This window comes from Talpa europaea (genome assembly GCF_964194135.1).
Source record: "Talpa europaea genome assembly, chromosome: 12".
Taxonomy (NCBI): domain Eukaryota; kingdom Metazoa; phylum Chordata; class Mammalia; order Eulipotyphla; family Talpidae; genus Talpa; species Talpa europaea.
The window spans coordinates 5,611,122-5,632,775 of record NC_140079.1 but is presented as its reverse complement, the minus strand read 5'-3'; the positions used below and the strand labels follow the sequence as shown (position 1 = coordinate 5,632,775).

The 21,654-nt window shown below is 50.7% G+C and overlaps 2 protein-coding genes across 4 annotated transcripts in view; one reads left to right on the top strand and one right to left on the bottom strand.

The window, feature by feature from the left end:
* LOC311182543 (olfactory receptor 7G3-like) overlaps nucleotides 1–21,654 on the bottom strand; it is a gene marked incomplete at both ends in the record, with an annotated part of 735,701 nt that overhangs the window by 259,039 nt on the left and 455,008 nt on the right. The window lies entirely within an intron of this gene.
* INSR (insulin receptor) overlaps nucleotides 18,665–21,654 on the top strand; it is a gene marked incomplete at its 5' end in the record, with an annotated part of 97,151 nt that continues 94,161 nt past the window's right edge. For all 3 annotated transcript variants that reach the window (XM_084251378.1, XM_084251377.1, XM_084251376.1), the window contains one exon: nucleotides 18,665–18,761. In XM_084251378.1, the coding sequence (XP_084107504.1) occupies nucleotides 18,665–18,761 (97 nt within the window). The remainder of the gene's footprint in view (nucleotides 18,762–21,654) is intronic.

Here is a 21,654-nt window from a genome sequence, read left to right as displayed (position 1 = left end):
GAACTTCAGAGGCAGCAGCACTGAGGCAGCTCCAGCCTAGGATTCAAGGGGGAGCAGTCGAGCTGATCCCAGGGTGGTGGGGGCTGCATGGGGAGGCAGAACTGAGGATGCACAGACTTCACCTCTCCCCACGTGTGTGTGTGTTGATACAGGTGTCTATTTCCATCTGTGTGTCTAGATAGGTACAGCCAAGGAACGGAGATCTGTGGGACTATTGCACCGGTATAGCTGCATCATGCATCTATCTATGAGACACCTGCTTATACCTGCACACGCTGAACACATTTCCAGATACTTAGATACCTACACATCTATGTCTATAGGCACTTACGGCTACATATACCATATCCACACCCTACACCTATATCCTCATCCAGATACATAGGCAAATACACAGTATATTTGGGCATGAGATACAGATTTATACAGTCATCTACCTAGATATGTTGGGATACAACTATAGCTATGTACCTATAGATTTATATACATAACCACATATAAATATCTGTAGCCATATATTGATTTTATCTGTCACTCAGCTGTCTACCTCCTACCTACCTACATGCCTACCCATCCATCCCGTCTCCTAGGCTTGTCCACCACACAGTACTACCTTCTACTGGTCCAACTGAGTCATGGGGTCGCTCGGCTGGCCCAGATTTCAGCACAGGGGGAGTGGGGCCCACTGCAGGAGGAGCTGAGTTCAAATGCCAGGCTCAGGATGTCCTACTCTGGGGGGCACAAACCTTCATCCAGATGCCAGTGACTGGTGGCCATCAGAGCTGTGTATTTTAAATGCAGTTGATCCTTGAAAATGTTTTGAGTGAAAATATTTGTGTATCATTACATTTATACCATTTATTGGAATAAAATGAGTTGTGAACAGTCTTTTTCTTTTTTGGGGTGGATAGAATTGTTCCTTTCCTGGGCACTGCTATTGTGTTCAAAAGGAGTGAGTCACCTGTTCCCAGCAGTGGGTGTGGGTGACTGAAGGTCGAGTTGGAGGACCCGAGGAAGGACACCACCCCCACAGCCGGGCCCTCCCTCCTCTCTGGTCTTTCTGCGCCAGCCCCCAAGGCTTCCCGGGCAGATGCTTGTGCTTTGGCCACATCTGAAGCTCAGCCTCCAGGGCGGCGAAGGCGGCTGCAGCCTCTCTGAATGCATCATAACAATTGTTAATTTTATTGAGCCCTGACTGTGTGCCAGGCCAGGCGAGGATGCTATAAACCCTGTTTTATATCATCCTCCCAACAAATTGGACCCCTTGCCCCTGCTCAGTGCCCTGGAGCCATCTGCCATGCGCTTTTTCTGTGTTCCTGGACAGACATCTGTAGCCTCTGTGCCTTCGTGCCTGCTGTGGCTACTCCCTGAGGCTCTTGCCCTCCTAGAGTGTTACATTGGCCCCTTTTTATTCTCCAGACCTCATGTCTAGTTACCTCCTCAGAGTGGCTTCCCTGCATACCTTCCTCGTAAAGTGGAGACACTCCACCCCATCACTCCCCATAACATCTCTCAACTCTGTCTCTATTACATTTATGACACTTTTGGAGTTTTTCCCTTTGCTACTGGGCTTAATCTCTCTGCAGTTGGCATGGCAGTGTTATGTGACGAGGACCCATGTGGCTTATTTCCAGCTGAGTCCCAACCACTCCTTAACACCCTCTGGACATATACTTAACATCTCTGTGCCTCGTTTTTCTGGTCTATAAAATGGGTATGCTAGGGATTCTTAATTTAGAGTAAACCCTTGTAAAGTACTCAGAATGTGGTGTCTGCGGCAAGTGTGTTCAGATGTTAATCGCTGTGATTACTAAGTGCTAAAAAAAGCCTTCAGGGCCTCCCCAGTGGCAGAGCAGTTGAGCGCTGGGCTGCAAAGCTGCCCGCAGCCTCTGCAGCGCCAGTTCGATCCCCGGCTGCCAGCGAGGGTCCCACATGGCGCACAGACCTCTCCTGCCGCGCCCGCTGCGCCCCTCAGCAGTGTATTTCGTCAGTCTGTCTGTTCTGTTCCCTGCTCTGGCTCTGGTAAATTCTCTCACCCTCCCGTGCTTCTGACTGTATCCAGTGCTGGTATAAATAAATAAATAAATCTTTTTTTTTTAAAAAAAAAAAAACCTTCATAGTTGGTCAGAAGAGTCCTTGGACTTGTAACTCTGTTAGTTCAAAGATCATTTATTCAACAAAACTTTGTTGAGAATGTGCTGTGTGTCAGCTACAAAAGACAGGCACTGGCAAGTTCACACCAGAGAGACTGAAATGAAAAAATAATGATACTGACGCCAATGAGGATTTGCTAGCACGTGCCAAATGCCAGGTCTCATTTAATTGCTATTCCCCCTCAGGAGATATTTTCACTTTCCAGGTGAGGGGACTGAGGCTCAGAGAAGGTTGGAGAATCACCTAGAGTCTGTAGGTGGGTTCTTCTCCATGTGACCACTCTCCCGTGACAACCAAGATTTGTAAAAGAAGAAGAGAATGTAGTTTGACACAGTCAAAATAGGCAACAGGTGGAAACAACCCCAGTGTCCACTGATGGACAAATGGATAAGCAAAATGTGGTCGATAGAGACAGTGGACTATCACTGAGCCTTGAAGAGGGAGGAAAAACTGACCCACGCTCCAACGTGGATGAACCCCGCTTCCTTACACTCAGTGAAATCAGCCAGTCACAAAAGGGCAAATCTGGTGTGGTCCTACTCACAGGAGGACCCAAGAGGAGTCAGATTCCTGGAGATGGAAAGTAGGGGGGCAGGCAGGGACATGGGAAGTCAGGACACAGTTTCATTGGGAATTTGGGAAAGTTCTGGTGTTGGGGGTGGGGTGTTTGGACACCTGTGTGAAAGTGATGAATGCCATGGAACTGGACATTAAAAGTGGCTATGTGGGGCCTCCCTGGTGGTGCAAGGGGTTAAGCACCACACTATGAAGCAATCTGCAGCCTCTGCAGAATGAGTTCGATCACCGGCCGGCCAGGGAGCTACCCACATGGCGAGGAGACCTCTCCTGGCTCGCCCGCTGCTCCCCTCAGCAGTAAATTTCAGAGTGGTCTGTTCCCCACTCTGTCTCTGGTGAATCCTCTCATCCCCTACACCTCTAGCCTGTACCCCAGCATAAATAAATAAATCTTTTTTTAAAAAAAAGTGGTTACATGGCTTGTCTGTCATCATTGAAATTGACACTATCACTAATCTATCATTAACTTTCCCAAATTCCCAATGAAACTGTGTCCTGACTTCCCATGTCCCTGCCCGCCCCCCTACTTTCCATCCCCAGGAATCTGACTCCTCTTGGGTCCTCCTGTGAGTAGGATCACACCAGATTTGCCCTTTTGTGACTGGCTGATTTCACTGAGCGTAAGGAAGTGGGGTTCATCCACGTTGGAGCGTGGGTCAGTTTTTCCTCCCTCTTCAAGGCTCAGTGATAGTCCACTGTCTCATTAGACCACATTTTGCTTATCCATTTGTCCATCAGTGGACACTGGGGTTGTTTCCACCTGTTGCCTATTTTGACTGTGTCAAACTACATTCTCTTCTTCTTTTACAAATCTTGGTAAAAGATTTAACATTTTTGTTATGTGTATTTTGTCAGAACTAGAGACAAAAGGAAATAGAGTGAGGAGGGTTTCGGACCCAGGTTCTGGGGTCTGCTTGCTCTAGGCAGCGTCCGTGACACCTCTCATTCTGGGCTGCGCCCGGTGTCTCAGCTTTGCTGGGCTCCCTTCCACCTTCCTGTGTCTCTTAGGATGAGCAGTTCACCTCGGCCAGGAATGGTGGCAAAACTGAAATTCCCTGATCTGGAGTTTGGGTGAGCTTAGGAAGATGGTTTGGTGTATGGACAGAGTGGGGTGGGAAGTAGACAGCGCAAGAGGCCGTGATGGTCTCTGAGGAAGGTCTGAGCTCAGCTCAAAAATGCTAACAGGCGCTTCAACCTGCCATCAGTGGGAGGAACACTGGCACCAGGGGAGGCTTCCTGGAGGAGGCTGCGCCTTGACCAGCTTGGTGCGGCATATCGTTGTGACAGGCACCAACTGTCTATTTGGTCTTCATCCTGTTCCTAGCACAGAGCTCCTAAAACCCTGGGGATTTCCTAAATAGTAGAGTGATAATGGTGTCTTTTATTTTGATGAGGTGACTTTTGGAATGCTACTTGGCGGCCTCAGATTGGGGATGGTTGCGGGGGAACTAACTGGGTGATTAGAGGGTTGGATCTTTTAGTCAAATTTGTCGGTCTTTTCTTTTATTATTTATATCTTTGGAAAATATTCCTCTTGTATTTTCCTCTATTGATGTATTATTACAGGTTTTTTTTTTTTTTTACATTTAACATTTGTATCCAGCTGGAATTGATTTGGTGGTGTGGGTTGAAGTGAAGGTCAAACTTAATTTTTTCCCCAAATGTCTCAGGTCTACTTATTGAATAAATAGCCATTTGCATTCTGTTTTTTAAAAAATATTTATTTAATTATGCATACAAGAACTGGGATACAGGCTCACATCACTTAGGGTCAAGTTGGCTGTCAACTTTTGGTGTCAAACCTACCCCTCAAAATTCAGTTGGCAGAGCCTTTGGTTTTCAGAATTATGGAGAAGAGTTTGTGAACTTGGGTTTTAATTAGTACTTTTGCTCTTTTTTTTTTCCCCTTGGTGAACTTTGACTTAAAATGTTTTTCTAGCTTCTCATCTTTTATATCAGGGTTGGGCTGTTTTTAGAATGGTTAGGAAATTTTCCATCTATTTTGGAACTCTTTACCTATTTCTTGAACTTTTGAAAGTTAAACAATGACACGGCCACTTAGGATTGGCCTTTTTTGGAGAGGTTACTTTTGACAATATCTTTAGTTTTTCCATCATTATTTATCTATTCATTAGGGTGTTGTATTTCTCCTTGGGTTAATGTTGGTCATTTCTATAGTTGTAGAAAGGTCAGTTTCACTGAGATTTAAAAAATTTTAACATAGGGTTGTACCTCCTACTTTAGTAATAAAACACTATATCTATAACTTTATAAAAATAAAACTTTTCTATTTCTAGTTTTAGATAATTGCATTTGCTATCTACAGTTCTTGAGCAACTGGGTAGGGATATGGCTGTTCCCAAATTCCTTTCTTGATTCTAATGTTTTTATGTGTTCTAGCTACTTATGTCACTCATATCAAATTCTTTCTACAGCTTCTTATTTTTTTTTTTTAATCATCCAAAATCTACAGCTTGTTTTATTTCTCTCTTTCTGACTTGTGGAGCTGAAAGTTTCAGTGGTTAATTAATTCTCACAGTAGCCCAGTGGAGGAAGGGGTCACATTTACGAGGGAGGGATTCCACAAAATTGGTTATGTTCTAGAGATGGCGCGTCATTGCCCTTTGTTTAATGAAGTTGAAGATAAAATAACATAAAGGAAACCCCCACGACAGCAGTGCCAAGAGTGGACTCTAGGGGGCAGGAGTGGACACTAAGCCGTCAGGGAGGTGGCCGCTGGTCAGGTAGGAGCCAGATGCCCAGAGAAGAACTTGTTTGGTCTTTTTTGTGTAGCAGGACTACTTTGGACTAAATGGGACCCTATTACTTTTTTTTAATTTTCAGTGGCTTTGTTGAGATATAGTTGACATATAATAAATTACACGTATTTAAAAATAAAATATTGGGACCTCCCTGGTGGCACAACAGGCTGAGACGCAACCTATGAAGCTGTCTGCAGTCTCTGCAGCACGAGTTCGATCCCTGGACAGCCAGGGAGCAACCCACATGGTGCAGCAGACCTCTCCTGTCTCCCCGCTGCTTCCCTCGGCAGGGTATTTCAGTGAATCTGCCTATTCTGTTCCCCACTCTGTCTCTGGTGAATCCTCTCACCCCCAATACTTCTGGCCTGTACCCCAGCTCTTATATGCATAAATAAATAAATATTTAAAAATAAAACATTGGATGAGTTTGGGCTTACGCGCACACCTGTAAAACACCGTCACAATTAAGATAATGAACATATCCACCAGCCTCCCCGCTCCCCACTGCTCCTTGGTAATCTTTCCTTCCTATCTTTCCTCCCTGTCAATCCACCCCCACCTCTTACCAATACAATAAAACCCAACGGTATGTTTGCCGTCGCTATAGACTACCGTGCATTTCCTAATATTCTGCATAACTGGAGTCACACCATGTGTGCTCTGTCTCTCTCCCTTTCTCCCAGCCGGGTCTTCTCCAGCTTCCCCGCCCTGCTCAGCTCCACCCTTCCTTGGGTGGGGTTGGGAACCTGGAACCTCCCCTTTCCCTGGGGACCACCCTGTTATTCTACAACATGGCTGAACCCAAAAACAAGCCAGTCACAAAAATACAAATATTGTGTGACTTCCTGGAATACTCAATTCATCGGGTCAGAAATAGAACAGGGGCGGTCAGGGGCTCTGGGGGACAGGGACAGGGAGGGTCAGTTTTGCAAGATGAGCTCTGGGGTGGGATGATGGTGATGGTTTTGCAATGGGGTGAATGTGTTTAGTGCCACTGAAGTGTGCATTTCAAGATGGTCAAGATGGAAAATGTCATGTCATGGGCATTTTATAATAATGAAAAAATTTTTCAAAATTGCTGAATTGGAAAAAAACAATATATCTTGTAAAAGAAAAAAGAAAGAACAGAAAAATGCAGAATGCTGAAGTTCCCTGCTACCACCTCAGCCATGTGAACATTTGTAACTCCCAGAACCCTGTCGGCACACGCGTACACCTGTACAGGTATCTTCTTACCTTCCTATCTACACTCAAACCAGTAGATAACACCCACACATTTTGCCACAATGGGATCATACTATGCATAACTTTCTGCAACTTAAAAACAGTAAAACAATAGATCTCGTTCATCTTTCCATGTTATTACCTAGAAATCAAGATTTAGCACACTGTTTGCAAGGATGGTGTGCTAGTCCAAAGCAGGACGTGGCAAACTTTTTCAGAGAGGGCCAGAGAGCAAATATTTAGTCTCAGCTGATGTCTCTGTGTCACTACTCAGCTCTGCTGTTGTACCACAGAAGCAGCCACAGGCGATGGGTCAGTGAGTGGGCGTGGCCACCTGCAAATAAAACTTTTTTTTTTCCCCCAAAATCAGATCCTTGTCCATGGCTTGGATGCTTTTTAGTGTTTATTTACCTCGTTGCCTGCTTGGTTTATTTTGTTTTGTTGGTTTGTTTGTTTTCCCACCTCCCTCTGGCAGATCCCAGGCATGCCAGAGGCACCAGTCAAACGGGGGAATGTGACACTGAATCACCCTTCAACCCCCAACACCCATTTTGCAGGTCTGGAAATTGAGGCCTTCTAGATAGAGACTCTCACCTAAGTGAGGTCACTGGGGGCTGTTAGTTAGAGTGGCCAGCACTATCCTAGTGAAAGGGTTCTCAACTGGTAGTCATTTTGCCTCCCAGGGGACACAGCTGACAGGCACAGCTGGTGAGGAAGGTGCTTCTGGCGTCTGGCAGGTAGAGGCCGGAGATGCCGCTAAATAGGATGCAGGACAGCCGGACACACAGCCCACGATGTCAATAAGCCCACAAACCCCCCACTTGAAGTCACTTTATTTTCCCCTGTGCTTTGAGCTCACGCACGTTTCTTAGCCAAGGAGGGAGAAATCTCTTTCCACTTAGGGCCGGGCGGGCCGGGCGGGCCGGGCGTGGGAGCCTACTCAGAATAGAGTTGGCTTATCAGCTCCTGCTTGTTTTGGCCTTGACTGATGGGTGGACGGAGGATGTGACTTCAGAACTGACCTTCGGGGCTCTCCTGGTTTGGGAACGTGCCTCAAGTCCTCAGACCCTCTTCTTGGAGTCAGAGGTCAGGCCAAGAACGAGAGGCTGGGAGGCGCGTGCGGAATCGAGGTTTGTTGGCTGTTCATGATTTGGTGGAGATGCTGGGAGATGATTATTTTATTACTGGGCCTGTTGGTGGTGATTCATTTTCAAAGCCATTTATAGAAGGCTTTGTTTTCCTTTCTGTTGATGGTCTTGAAAAATGATCCCTGGTAGTTAGATGAACATTTGCTCTACGCCATGCCTGTGTGAACTGCATGACCTGTGTCACCTCATGTTTCCTCACGACAGACCTGAGAGCTGGATCTGAAGTCCTTGGGCTGGGCTGGCCAGCCCGGTGGTGTGTGAGCCTCCATCTTGTCTCCTCTCATTCTCTCCGTCTGCTTCAGCCTCAGCAGCCCCCAGCTTGGCCCCCAGCACCTCAGGCATCATTCTGCCTTAGGGCCTTTGCACTGCGCTTCCTGCTTCCTAGAACGCGCTTCCTCCAGTTCCCACCTGGCTTCCTCCCACACTCCCTTCTGTTCAACTGTCGCCATATTTGAGGTTTCCCTGTTTAAAATCTCACCCTTGTCCACTAACTGGTCACTTCTATCATGTGTCACTGTCCTTCATGGCGCACACCCCTGTCTGATAGATGGTATATGTCTTTGTGTTTATTTTGTGCGTATTTTTTACTGTGTGTTTTCAGAGCTGTGTGAGAAGGGGAGTTTTAGCTGCTCTGTTTACCTCTAGATCCACGGTCAGAGCACATAGTAGGTGCTTAATGATATTTGCGGACTGAGGGTACCAGGTCCATGCTCTCTTGAGGATGTGGTGCTTGTACTACTGAGGTCCAGAGGAAGGATTTCCTGGGGTCATGCCCATGTACGAGGCACAGTGGCTCTGAACGTGAGCTGTGCCCCCCACGTCCCTGCTCCCACTCTGTGAGGCTCTGTGGCTTCGCTGTACATTCAGTGCTCACCCCATGGCCGTCAGCTCTGCCCTGGGCTCTGCAGTGACTCCAAACCTCACTTCTTCCACAGAGACTGAACACGCTCTGCAATGTGGGCCCCACAGAGCTCCCCGCAGGCCAGGCCGGGGCTCCCCTGGGGGTCCATGCCTTTCTTTCCCTTTCTTTTCTTCACCCTGCCTCTTGCAGTCCATTCCTGACTTCTCCTGGGGACTCCCTTTTAATAAATCCTGGCCTCCAAATCTTCCTCTTAGGGTCGCCTGCAAGAACCCAACCTGTGTGACCGACCACTGGCTCCCGGGGCCAGCTCGTGCAGAGTATACAGTAGGCACTTCCTGAGTGCAGGTGTATGGGTGCATGCCTGAGCTGCTGGCCCACTGCCCACCCCACATACCCTCTCAGCTCAGCGCAGCCTCTCTCGGGTGCGCGATGGCTGCCCAATCTCTCTAAGCTCTAGTGTCTGGCTGCCTCAGGGACATCCCCCCTGATTCATGAGGCCCCAGATGCAGCACGTCCCCACCTGGTCAGCATCTCCAGTCATGTGACATGCTGTGAAGGCAAGGGCAGAGCCATGGACGATGATCTGGATTCTGATTCTGATTTTAGGAGACTCGGGAGCTCCCAACCTCGAGACTCCTTGTTCAGTGAGGTAGTAAGTTCCAATTAAGTTTTATTTAATAAATGAAATGTAATTGTGTAAGTTTAAGGTACACATCATGTTGATTTGATATGTTTTTTTAAAGATTTATTTATTTTTATACAAGAGCTGGGGTACAGGCCAGAGGCGCGGGAGGGTGAGAGGATTCACCAGAGACAGAGCGGGGAGCAGAACAGGCAGAAGGACTGAAATACACGGCTGAGGGGAGCAGTGGGTGCGACAGGAGAGGTCTGCCACGCCATGTTCGTATCTCCCTGGCCGGCCGGGAATTGAACCCATGCTGCAGAGGCTGCGGACAGCTTCACAGCACTGCCCTCAACCCGCTGCGCCACCAGGGAAGCCCCAGATTTGATACGTTTATATCTTGCAACGTGATTACCACTGGAGTGTCCGCTAACACCTCTATCACCTTACAGAATCACTACTTCTTTTTTTGTAGGGGGAACAATTACGATTCAGTCTCTCGGCAACTTTGAAGTTTATAATGCGGGGTTGTGAATACAACTGCGATGCTGTGTGTGAGCCCCACAAGTTATTTGATCCGAATTGCAAGCTTGGATCCTTAGACATCTCCCCACCCCCCACCCCAGTTTCTGATAACCACCATTGTACCATTTGTTTTTACATGCTGGGCTTTTTACGATCCCACAGATATGTCAGATTATACAGGATTTATCTCTTAAGGTTTAAGCCACTTCCAGTTGGGGTTTCTCACGCGTGCAGCTGATAGAGGCTTAATAAACACACATGCCCGTCCAGGCTCACGCACCCCGCAGAGATGCTCATGAAGGTGCCAAGCGCCAGCAACAATACCTGGAACATCGGGGAGCCCGGAGCACTGCAAGGACAGAGAGACAGGCATCTGTGCAGCTCCTGCCCTCGGTGGTGAGGGAACCTTCTTACAAGAGGTAGGCATTAACAGACCAATAAATTGGCTTGAAGGAGAGAGCTTTGTAGACAGAAGAAGCAGCACATACAGTGGCTGGAACATATCCCATTCACCCTGCAAAGAGCTGGGGTGACCAGAGGCAAAGAGGCAAGTGCTGTGGGGAGAGGTAAAAGGATCCTGAGCCAGTGGGGAGGTAGGACCCCTGGCTGAGGGACTGCACCAGACCCAGGTGCTCACAGGCTCCCTCTGCTGGCGCAGACAGGGAGGTGGGGCTGGAGCCAAGAGAGCAGGGCAGTGACTGTACCCAGGGGAGAGGCCATGGGAGCTGGAGGCTGAGGAGCCAGTGAGTAGCTGCGTGTGGGTGTTGCAGCAAGAACCCGCAGGATCTGCTGAAGGGCTGTATGTGAACAACAAGGTGACTGCCATCAATCCTTGGGCCAGTGCAGCAGCAGAGGCGGCACCTCCATTGGCAGAGATGGGAGAGCTGGAGGGGCCCGCTGGCCATGGCGGCATCAGGCTCCACTTCCCAGCACACTTAGGATTTAGCCTAAATCCTCCCTATCAGCCTCAGGAGGCGTGCATTGTGGTGGGAGTGTAAGACGGTGCCGACACCGGAAAACAAAGTGGTGTTTCTCGAAAAGATAAGCAGAGAATTACCTGTAATGCAGCAATTCTACTTTCAGGTAGATACCCCAAAAAAGTGCAAAGCTCTACGTGTCTGTTCACAATAGCCAAAGGGTAGGAGTGGATAAGTAAGAGGTGGTGTGCGCCTTGCACTGCACTATCTTCCCACCAGGAGAAGGATGCAACGTGCCATGCGGTGACCTGGTCACATATGCTTAGTGAAGTGAGCCTGGCATGAAGGTCACGTGTGGTGTGATTCCGTTTCCAGCAAACATCCAGAACAGTAAATCCAATGATACAGAAAGTCAAGGAGAGGGCACTAGGGAGCCACTGCTTAATGCACATGGTTTTCCTTATAGGGGTAATGTGAATGTTCTGGAACTAGATAGATGGAAGTGGAGGCCGTACAACCTTGTGACTGTGTTAAACACCACTGAGTTGTCTATTTTAAAATGGTGAAGTTTTTGTTATATGAAATATTAAAATGCGTATATTGCCCAAAACAGCATACAGATTCAATGTGATCCTTATGAAAATCCTAATGGCATTCTTCACAGAAATAGAACAAAATCATGACATTTGTTTGAAGAACAAAGATCCCAAAGAAAAAAAACACTCCTGAGAAAAAACAAAAATGGAGGCATTAATCTCCCGGAATTCAAATAATACTATAAAGTGATAATACTTAAACCAGTGTGGTATTATAATGAAAACAGACACACAGATCAATAGAAGAAATCTGAGATCCCAGAAATACACAGATGCCAACGGAATCAAGAGCCCACAATGAAGCAAAGAAAAATTCTCTTCAGTAAACAGGGTTGGAAAAACTGGACAGCCACCTGCAAAAGAATGAAACTAGCCACTATTTAACACCACACACAAAAATTAATTCAAAATGGATTAAAGACTGGGTTATAAGACATGAAATCATAAAATATATAGAACAAAACATAGGTGATACACTCTGACATCGGCCTTATAGTTATAGATATGTTTGTTGACTTGATTCTGATGCAAAGGGAAACAAAAATAAACAAGTGGATGACATCAAACCCAAATGCTTATAATTAACTTAATTAACTATAATTATTCAATCAACTTATTAATTATTCAATTAACTTGTTAATTAACTCAAGTTTAAAAATCTCCAATTAGAAGTAGACAGAGAATCTGAGTCCACACTCCTCCAGAGAAGACTTGCAGACGCCCCAGATGCATGGAAAGGTGCGCCTCATCTTTTCTTGCCAGAAAAATGCAAGTGAAAGCAGCGGGGATGAGCTATCTCCTTACACCGGTGAGGATGGCTGTATCCAAAAGACAAGAAACAAGTGTTGGAGAGAAGGGGACCCTTGTTTGTTGTTGGTGGTGGGAGTCTAAATCAGCACAGCCATGACTGAAGGCAGTATGGGGAACCCTCAAAAATTAAAAATAGAGGGCCTCCCCTGGTGGCGCAGCGGTTGAGCGCTGGGCTGCGAAGCTGCCCGCAGCCTCTGCAGCGCCAGTTCGATCCCCGGCTGCCGTTGAGGGTCCCACATGGCGCGCAGACCTCTCCTGCTGCCCGCTGCTCCCCTCAGCAGTGTACTTTGGTCCTTCTGCCTGCTCTGCTCCCGCCTCTGGCTCTGGTGAATTCTCTCACCCTCCCGCACTTCTGACTGTACCCAGTGCTTGTATAAATAAATAAATAAATCTTTAAAAAAAATTAAAAATAGAAATTCAACAGGATCCAGCCATCCCACTTCCAGGTACTTACCTGAAGATACAAAAACACGAATGTGAAGCAGTAGGTGCGCCCTGTGTTTTTGTTCCACCCTATTTACAATGGCCAAGAACTGGAAACAACCCAAGCGGGTGCTGACTGATGAGTTGGTACAGAAGAGGAGGTCTAGATACACAGTGCTGTTCAGTTACATAAAAAAGGTGAAACCCGCCACGCGCCACCATGTGGATGGACTTACAAGACCCAGGGTCTTGGATGCTTCTTCAAATGTGGCCTTCGGGCTCGCCCCAAGGGGCCCTGCAGGTTGAGGTACTGAGCTCTGTGGGGAGCACCGCCCTCCAGGAGGCTGGCAGTCACCACGAGATCAACTTTGGCAAATGCCACTCAGGTTACTTGGGGAAGGGTGGTATGCGGCATCACCACTTCCGGAGGAATCAGAGCTTCTACCTGAATGTCAACCTTGATAAACTGTGGACCTTGGGCAGAGAGCAGACCTGGGCAAATGCTGCCACTGTCACCTGATGTGCTGCATCGGCGCCTGCGCAGTCCTGGGAGGGAGCACCCAAGGCAGTGTGATGGCCTAGGTTGGATTCTGGGGTAGGAGACTGAGAGGGAGATTAATGGGGTGTTGGTGTTGGGGGTCCTGTGACCTGGAAGCTTGGAGCCACATGGAGGAAGATTTACGAAATGCTACCAGTGCTTAAAAAGAAGTGGTGAACATTCATGTAGCTATAGCTACAAACACAGTGTGTGTATTTTTAAAATTGAGTTGAAGTTCGCATAACAAAATTAACCACTTTTAGAATGGAAGTGACTTTGAATTACTACAGTGTTCGTCGTTGAAAAATCAACCTGCGTATACTACAGTCAGGTCACTGTAAAGGTCCAGATCTATCCTTCACCAGTGCCTCCCCCTTTTCCGGATTAAACTACTCACTTTTCCTCTGCTCTTCTGGGAACCATTAATTGGTCTTACAGAACGAAATTTATTTTGTTTTATTTAGCTCACCTGTTTGCTTGGTTTCTTTATAGAACATGTACAAGTAAAATCATACCATGCTCATCTTTCTCTGACTTATTTCACTCGTCATAAGGTCCTCAACACCCATTCACGTCACAGATGGTTTTTGTCTTTTTAATGGCTGTGTAGTATTCCATCACAGAGGTATATAATAAATGTGAATATACAGGAGAAAAGGAAATGTTCTACATGTGTATGTATACAAACATATTCATTCATTCATCTGCCCATGGACAATCAGATAGCTTCCATGTAGAAAACGCTGCTATGAACATCAGGATGTAGATATCTCTTTGAGAGATTTCCTTTAGCTAGTTACACAGATATGAAATTGCTGTGTTATATGTTAGCTCAACTATTGATTTTTTTAAAGATTTATTTATTTATGCATACAAGAGCTGGGTACAGGCCAGAGGTGTTAGGGGTGGGGGGTGACGGTGAGAGGATTCACCAGAGACAGAATGGGGAACAGAACAGGCAGAAGGACCAAAATACACTGCTGAGGGGAGCAGCGGGGAGATGGGAGAGGTCTGCCACACCATGTGGGAATCTCCCTGGCTGGCTGGAAATTGAGCCGGTGCTGCGGATAGCTTCACAGAGCGGTGCTCAACCCGCTGCGCCACAGGGGAAGCCCCAACTATTAATTTTTTAAGGAACCTCCATACAGTTTTCCACAGTGGCTGCACTAATTTCCATTTCCCCCAACAGGGCACCAGTGCCCCTGTTCTCCACAGCTTCATCAAAACTTGTATCTCTTGCCTTTTTGATAATTAACTGTGTGTTTTAAATTAGATACAGTTTCTAGAAATCAGTGTTTGCTCACCCTTCTACTTACTTACCTGTGCTCTTCAGTGGGAGGTTATAAATCTCCTGGATAGTAATTGGTTTACAAGAATTCGAGGAGGTAAAAAGTGCCAGACAGATTTGAGATGTTCCCTTAAAAGTTCTAGATTTCCTGCCACACACTCACCAGCATTTGGAACAGCTGCCAGAGTGCCCGAGTGGGTGCGTTATTAACAGCTGGGGAAACACCTCCTTGTCCGTGGCTGTCCTTTAGTGGCTGATTGTGTTCATATCTGAGCGGACCACTGGTGGTGGAATTTGTAATGCCTGCTTTTCACTAATGACCTGTGGCTCTTACATCTGTCCTGTTAGACTGTCTGGAAAATAACCAGGACATCTACCTTGATGCTGATCTCCTTTCTCCAGGATGTTTATTGATTTAATTCTCATTGAGCTACTTTATAATAAGAGATGGTGGCAGCAGTGATACATCAAAGGTTTCACTTTTATAAGTCTTCGTGTTTTCTCTTTCCAAACCAGTGGTGTCAGCATGACAGTAAAGTGGGGAACAGGAGGACTCAGATTCATCCCTCTTGAGTATGCAGTCACCCCACCCCAGGGTGTGTTCCCCAGTTCTCCCTTGACCCTCCAGCCAGTTGTATTTGCATTACCTCTTATCAGATCTTGTTTTATTTTGTCCTCAGCCCTCACTGCTATCTGCAATTGTCTTTCTTATTGCTTCCCTTCTGCATGTCTTTATGACTTGTTTTCAGTTCTACAAGGGCAGAGATCTTGTTTGATTTAATTAAGGTTACATCAGCAATGCGTTAGGCAGAATAATGACTCCTCTGTGTCCTAATCCCTGAATCTGTGAATGTCTTAGGTTACATGGCAAAGGGGGATTTACACTGCTAGTCAGCTGACCTTGAGATGAGGCGATGAGTGTGGATTATCTGGGTGAGCCCAGTGGAATCACAAGGATCTTTAAGTGTGGAAGAGGGAGGCGTGAGAGAGGGAAATACAGAAATGTCAGCATAAGAAAGACTTGGTCTGATCCTGGTGGCTTCGAAATAGGGGAGATGACTGGTGGCCCCTAGTATTGGACAAGGCAAAGGAGAGATTTTCTCCCAGAACCTCCAGAAGGAATGCAGCCCTAAAGATACCTCCAATATCCTTCTGACCTCCAGGACTGTAAGATGATAAATGTGTTGTTTTAGCTCCCAAGTTTGTGTATTTTGTTACAGCAGCGACAGGAAACACATACATTCAACTTGGCATCTAGTAAATGCCCAGTAAACGTTTGTGAAATGAGTGATCAGAGGCACCCTCGGGGCTCAGAACTGGAGACCACGTGGTCAACCTTAAGTGACAGGTGCGGAAAGGTACTAGGAGCAGGGATGAGCCAGCAGGGGGTGTCTGGGTCAGGACAGCCCCTTAACACTGGAGGTGAGGGGGGTGAGGGGGGTGGAATTCAAGCTCAGAACTAGAAAACCTGGAACATGTCAGAGGCAGGAACGAGGCTTCCTTCTCCATGCCCTTTCTCTAAAATGTCCACGAGCTCCTCCTACTTCTGCCCCTCCTCCCCGACAACCTTTGGCGTCTCTGATCTTTTACTGTCTCTGTAATTTTGCCTTTTGCAGAGTATCATGTAGTAGAAGCTACGTGGTCTTTTTATACTGGATTCTGTGACTTAGTGATAAGCATTTAAATTTCCCCTGTGTCTTTTGTGTTCCTTTTTTAAAAATTGTGATAAAATATACATAAGATCTACCATTTTAACCATGCAACTGAATACATTCAGAATATCGTGCCACCACCCCACTGTCCATTCCAGGATGATTCGCCTGCATCAGTAAACTTGGACATGGCCAAATGGCGATTTCCTACTTCTATTCTTAAATCTTAATAAAAGGTAGAAGTAGATTTTCTGTTTTTGCATGGTTTTGGGGGAGGGGATTTACAAAAGGAGTAATAAGTGTTTTTGGGAAGTGGTGGTGAAATGATCCTCTGGCTTTATGTTCATCCTGGAAGCTTTGCATCCGGAAGTTTCCAGAAGACAACCTGCTTCCTTTCATGCTTTTTGCAGCACAGGCTGCCCACCTGGAGTTGACGTGGACTTTGGCGCGCCCATGGGTGAGAAGGAAGTCTACTACTGTGGACAGATTTGCACAAGAAGAAGGGGCTGATATTTATTAAACCCACTGTTCTTGATACGCTGGGACCGTAGCTGCCTCTTTTTTGTTCTCCCTGTGGACAATGAGATGTTATTGGAGAGAAAATCTGACTGTATCAACCTTGCTGTGTAAACCCTCTAAGGCCTCCCCGTTTGTTTTAGGATAAAGAAAGATGGGGCTGGGGGTGACTTAACAACATGTATCTGAGGTTCTGCCCCTTGGAGTTTCATCCATCAGTCCAACTTCTCTTTCTGTGCTTCAGCTACTGTGCCTGGTTCTGTTTTAAGAACACAACTTAGCACATGCTGTTCCCTCTACCTGGACCACTTCCCTGATGCTCCCCTAAGCTGACATCCTCCCCTGCAGATTTCAGCTCCAAGTCACTTTTTTAAGGGATCATGCCCTACCCCCTCACCTGCCCTCATAACACATAGGATTATTTAATTAGTGGCCCTTCCTGGACTAGATGGGGAAGTTTCACAAGGAAGAGGACTATGTTTATTTGTTCACTAAATTCCCACTACTTGCTGCATGTTGATTCTTTCATTCAACAAATATTTATGAAACAACAGCTATGTCAGGTACTGGGTGTAAAATACTGGACAAGATTGACATGATCCCTCCCTTTATATGGGGCTGAAGATAACCAGAAAGGAACTGAGAACTTCAGGTGGAGACAGACGCTGGTGCTGTAAAAATAGCAGGGAAGGCAACAGAGAGAGGAGGGGAGGGGGCATTTGCAAAGGGAAGGATTATTGGAGCCGAGAGGTGGAGCCAGGCTTTGGAGAGCCTACCGGAAGCTTCCCGGCTGGGGGAACCGCCAGGGTGAAGGCCTGGAGGCTGCAGTAGCTTTGGCCCAGCTCCTGGCTAACTAACTAACATTTGTCTAATAAAGGAGAGAAGGGCGGGATGCCTGGGCCTAGAGCTGTGCCACCGGCGCCTGCCCTTGTCTGTCCAGCAGGCCTGTCCTGTCCATTGCGCAGGTGAGGCAGACCCAGAGAGGCAAGGTCACTAGTCGAAGGTCACACAGGAAGTGAGGGGAGCTCACCCCACTTCAGTCAGGCGAGTCGACCATGGCCACCCTCCATTCGCTAGGCGCTCAGCCCTTAGGGACTTGGGGTCCGCTTGGACAACATCGGGTTTGTCCACCTGCCCGGCGCGCAGGGTCTCGGGCGTCAGGGCCGCACTTGCCCCAGGGGTCACTCCTCTGACCGAGCCGCGCTGAGGCCGGGCCGGGTCGCCCGGAGCGCACGGGGCGAGCGCGAGCACGCGGCCGTCCCCTGGGCCTGGCGGGGTGCGCAGGGCCAGGGCATCTGGGGCGCCCGGGCTGCCGGGGAGGACGAGGGGAGGCGAGGGCACGTTTCGGGGCGCACCGAACATCCAAGTATCAAGATCAATAACCGGCGAACGCAGCCTGAAACACAATGACGCCCCCGTCCACCGCGCATGAAAGGGGAAAGACCGGTCGTCTCCGGGCCGGGCATCGGGGAGCCCCCGGGCTCCGCGGGGGGGGTCGCGGGGCTGTCGCGGAGCCCCGCGGGGTCGGGACCGGGCCCCTGTCGCGGGCCCCCGTCGCGGGCCGGGCCGGGCCGGGCCGGGCCGGGCGGGGCGGGGCGGGGCGGGGCCGCGCCTCCCGCGGCCCCGGCGCCGAGTCCCGTCCGCGGCGGATCCGCGCCGCCTCTTCCCGCGGCCCGCGGCCCAGCTGACGGCCGCGTTGTTTACGGCCGAGCACCCGCGCCCGCCGCCGCGCCGCCCAGGTGCCCGCGCGGCCGCGCGTCCGTCCCGCGTCCGTCTGTCCGGCGGCCGCGGATCGCGGCGCCCCGGGAGCGGGAGCCGGCGCAGCGAGGGGCTCGGCCGAGACCGGGCGGCCGGCCGGGCCCGGGGCGCGCCGCCCGCGCCATCTGCCGCGGCGGAGGCCGAGCGCGCGGGGCGGGCGCGGGGCGCCCGGGGGGGCTGCGGCCCCGGCCGGCCGGAGCAGAGGACGCGCCCGGCCCGCGGGGCCGCCCGAGCATGAGCCTGGCGGGCCGGCGCCGCGCGCTCTGATCGCCGCGGCCCCGCGCTCCGCGGCCATGGGCGCCCGGGGCGGGCGGGGGGCGGCGGCGCCGCTGGTGCTGGCGGTGGCCGCGCTGCTGGTGGGCGCCGCGGGCCACCTGTACCCCGGAGAGGGTGAGTGGGGCCCGGGGCGGGCGGGCGGGCGGGCGGGCGCGGGCGCCGGCCCGAGGGGAGCCCCGGGGCGCCGAGCGCCTCCCCGGGGGCGCGCGGGCGCGGGTCGGGGGCCGCGGCCCTGGCCCGGCCGCGTGGGGGGCGGCAGCCGCTGACCTTGGCCTTTGCCCGCCTGGGCGCGCGGCTCCGCGCCCCGCGTGCCGGCGCGGCCGGGAACCTTGCCCCAGTGCCCGCCCCGCGCCGCGGACCCCGCCGGCCCCCTCCGGCCCCGCGCGCCGGGGCTCGCGCGCTCCCCGGTCGCCTTCGAGAACTGGGGTCACCGGGGCCCGCGGCCACCCGATGCCCCGGGACGCGCGGGCTGGAACCGGAGCCTAGGGTGACGGATTGGGGGCCTCCTGGGGTCCCTGCAGGGAGGTGACGCTGCCGGCCGGCCGAGGGGGATTGTGGAACCGGCCACTCCACGTTCCCTACCCCGTCCCGGGCCCTTGGCTACCCTGGACTCCAGGTTCCATGTTTACGCTTTTGGGTTCTGTTTCCAGACGTCCGGAGGCCAACTCTGGCGCCCTGGCAACCGCGCGCTGTAGTAGCACAAGTGCTGGTAGTTTTTATCACGACTGTTGTCGTTAGTGTCACTGGGCGCCACGGACGGGCCCCCCCTTATCTCTCTGGACCCTCACAGTGGCCCCTGGAGGCTGATACGGTTCTTCCTCTCCTGCTCCGAGGAGTGGGAACAGCCACGGCGGGCGAGGCGTAGCTCCCTGCCGCGGGCCGGGCACGGCGGGAAGCTGTGGTTTCTGCCCCGGGCTCCTGGTGGCCGTCCCTGTCCTCTGTCTCCGCACAGGCTCCCTCTCCCCGCCGCTCCCACCCGTCTGCTCTGGGCCCTGTTTACCTGGCAGCCCCGGGCCTGCGGGAGAGGCTCCTAGAGGCGGACCCTCCCGCCTGGGTCTCAGACAGGCACAACCCCAACCGTGGGGCCTTCCAGGGCTTGGGAGCCGGCTCCCCGGTTGGGACAAGGACTGAAGACCCTCTAAGAGAATACAGCAGGCGTTTCCCACCAAGATGTCTGAGGCCTTGCCTTAAAAATATCTCGAGTTACTTCAGATTTCTCCATAAAAGGAAGTCAGTTACTATGAGGAGGGGGCCGGAGGGGGACGGAGGGGGACGGGGCAGACACACAGGCTCTGGAGTTGACAAGCCCAGTTTGCTGAGGGACTCTCGAATCGGGCAGTGCCTTGAAGACCCCTAGTGCCTAGTATACAGTGGGCGCTCACTGAAGGTTCTTGTTAGGAAAATCCAAAACAAGTGTTAGACCGAGGCCAGCCGTGCATGTGGGGGGCACTTGTGGCTCCCCTCTCTTCTCCTCGTGGCTTTGGTGGTTGTGGACGCTGCCTGGGCTTTCTGGGGCCAGTAGGTGGTTTTACCCTTTTTACATGTTTGGGCGCCACATGTTTAGTCTCCACGAGGGCAGAGGCTTCTGTTTCATCCACTCACGGCTGCATTTTCAGAGCCTAGAACAATGCCTGGTAGACAGTGGGTGCTTGGTAAATATGCGTTTCCCACTCCAGACACGGCTTTGTTATCCCCAGCTAATACCTGACGAACAATAACAAGAGCAAATGTGAGGCGAGCGCTGCTCCCTGTGCTCTGTGTGCGTCTCAGGCAGTCCTCACCACGGCCCTGGCGGGCGTTACAGCCCGTTGTTGCAGGTGAGAAAATGGGACTTGGTTTTGGAGCTGAGGATTTCCGCGACCCTGACTTCAGTGTGCTGGCTAGACCCTGAGCCTCCCACCCCTGCCCTGAGGATGGGAAACAGGAGCCTGTCAAATAGATAGGGCAGGGTTGGGGAGGAGCAGGCCTTTTCACACATTATTGTGGCATGGGTTGGGGCGGTGGAGGGAAGTCCGTGATATTGTTAGGGAATAGGGGGCTCTTTCTAGGAAGTGTCAGGTGGGGTGCACTACCCCAATTCATTCTCCGGCTCATTGCCTGTTGCCACTTCCCAGAGCTGGGCAAGGCCAGCTCCTGCACCCCGCGCCGGCTGGCCTGGCCAGGGATCACCCGTGGGCACTGCAGAGTCAGAATGAAGGTGATGTGGGAGTAATTAAAGTGAAAACCCACAGCGCCTTGGGGGAGTCCAGTCAGTCACTAATTGAAGTGTGCACTGCTTGCTTCTGTGTTCCCCGGGTTCTTGGGGGCAGCGTGAGAAACTTCTCGCGTGCGTGTGTGTGTGTGTGTGTATGTGTGTGTGTTGGGGGGTTCTGGTGTATACTGTGGTCCTCAGAGCAGAACTCCTGCCTGCTCCATATCTCCCCAGGATACTCCTGATCTTTGCTTCTCCCCTGCGGCCCCGGTCCCTGCCCCACTCACTTGCAGAAGTCTTGGGGGGCCCACCTCGCCACACCCCATCATTTAAGACTTCCACTCTTAAATTGGTCAGAGCGGAGCCTCTCAACGTCAGCTCTCTTGACACTGGGGCTTGGATAAGTATTGGGTTGGGGGGGGCCTGTCCTGTGAATTTTGAGTTGTGTGAGCAGCACCCCTGGTCTCTACCCACTAGATGCCAGTAGCACCCCCCTCTCCATGGCAACCTAAAAAGTCTATGGGCCCCATCTGTGTCCCTGCTCTCTCCGCACTTTGTTTGGGGACCTCCATCCACCCAAGAGCTTTTCCCTTTTCTGCCGGTGAATGCATACTACTCCCCTGAAGCCCACCCCTGAAGCTGTCGCCCACCACCCACCTCAGGCCTGCTTCCATCAAGCCTCCCCTGGCAGACACCTTTCACCCACTGCCCTGCCCACAGCGTTTGTCTTGTGACGGCTCAGAGGTGCTCCTTCACCTCGCAGCGTGTCTCCTGCAGCCTTTCCCCAGCTGACCTCTGGGGCTTGCCACTGCCCGC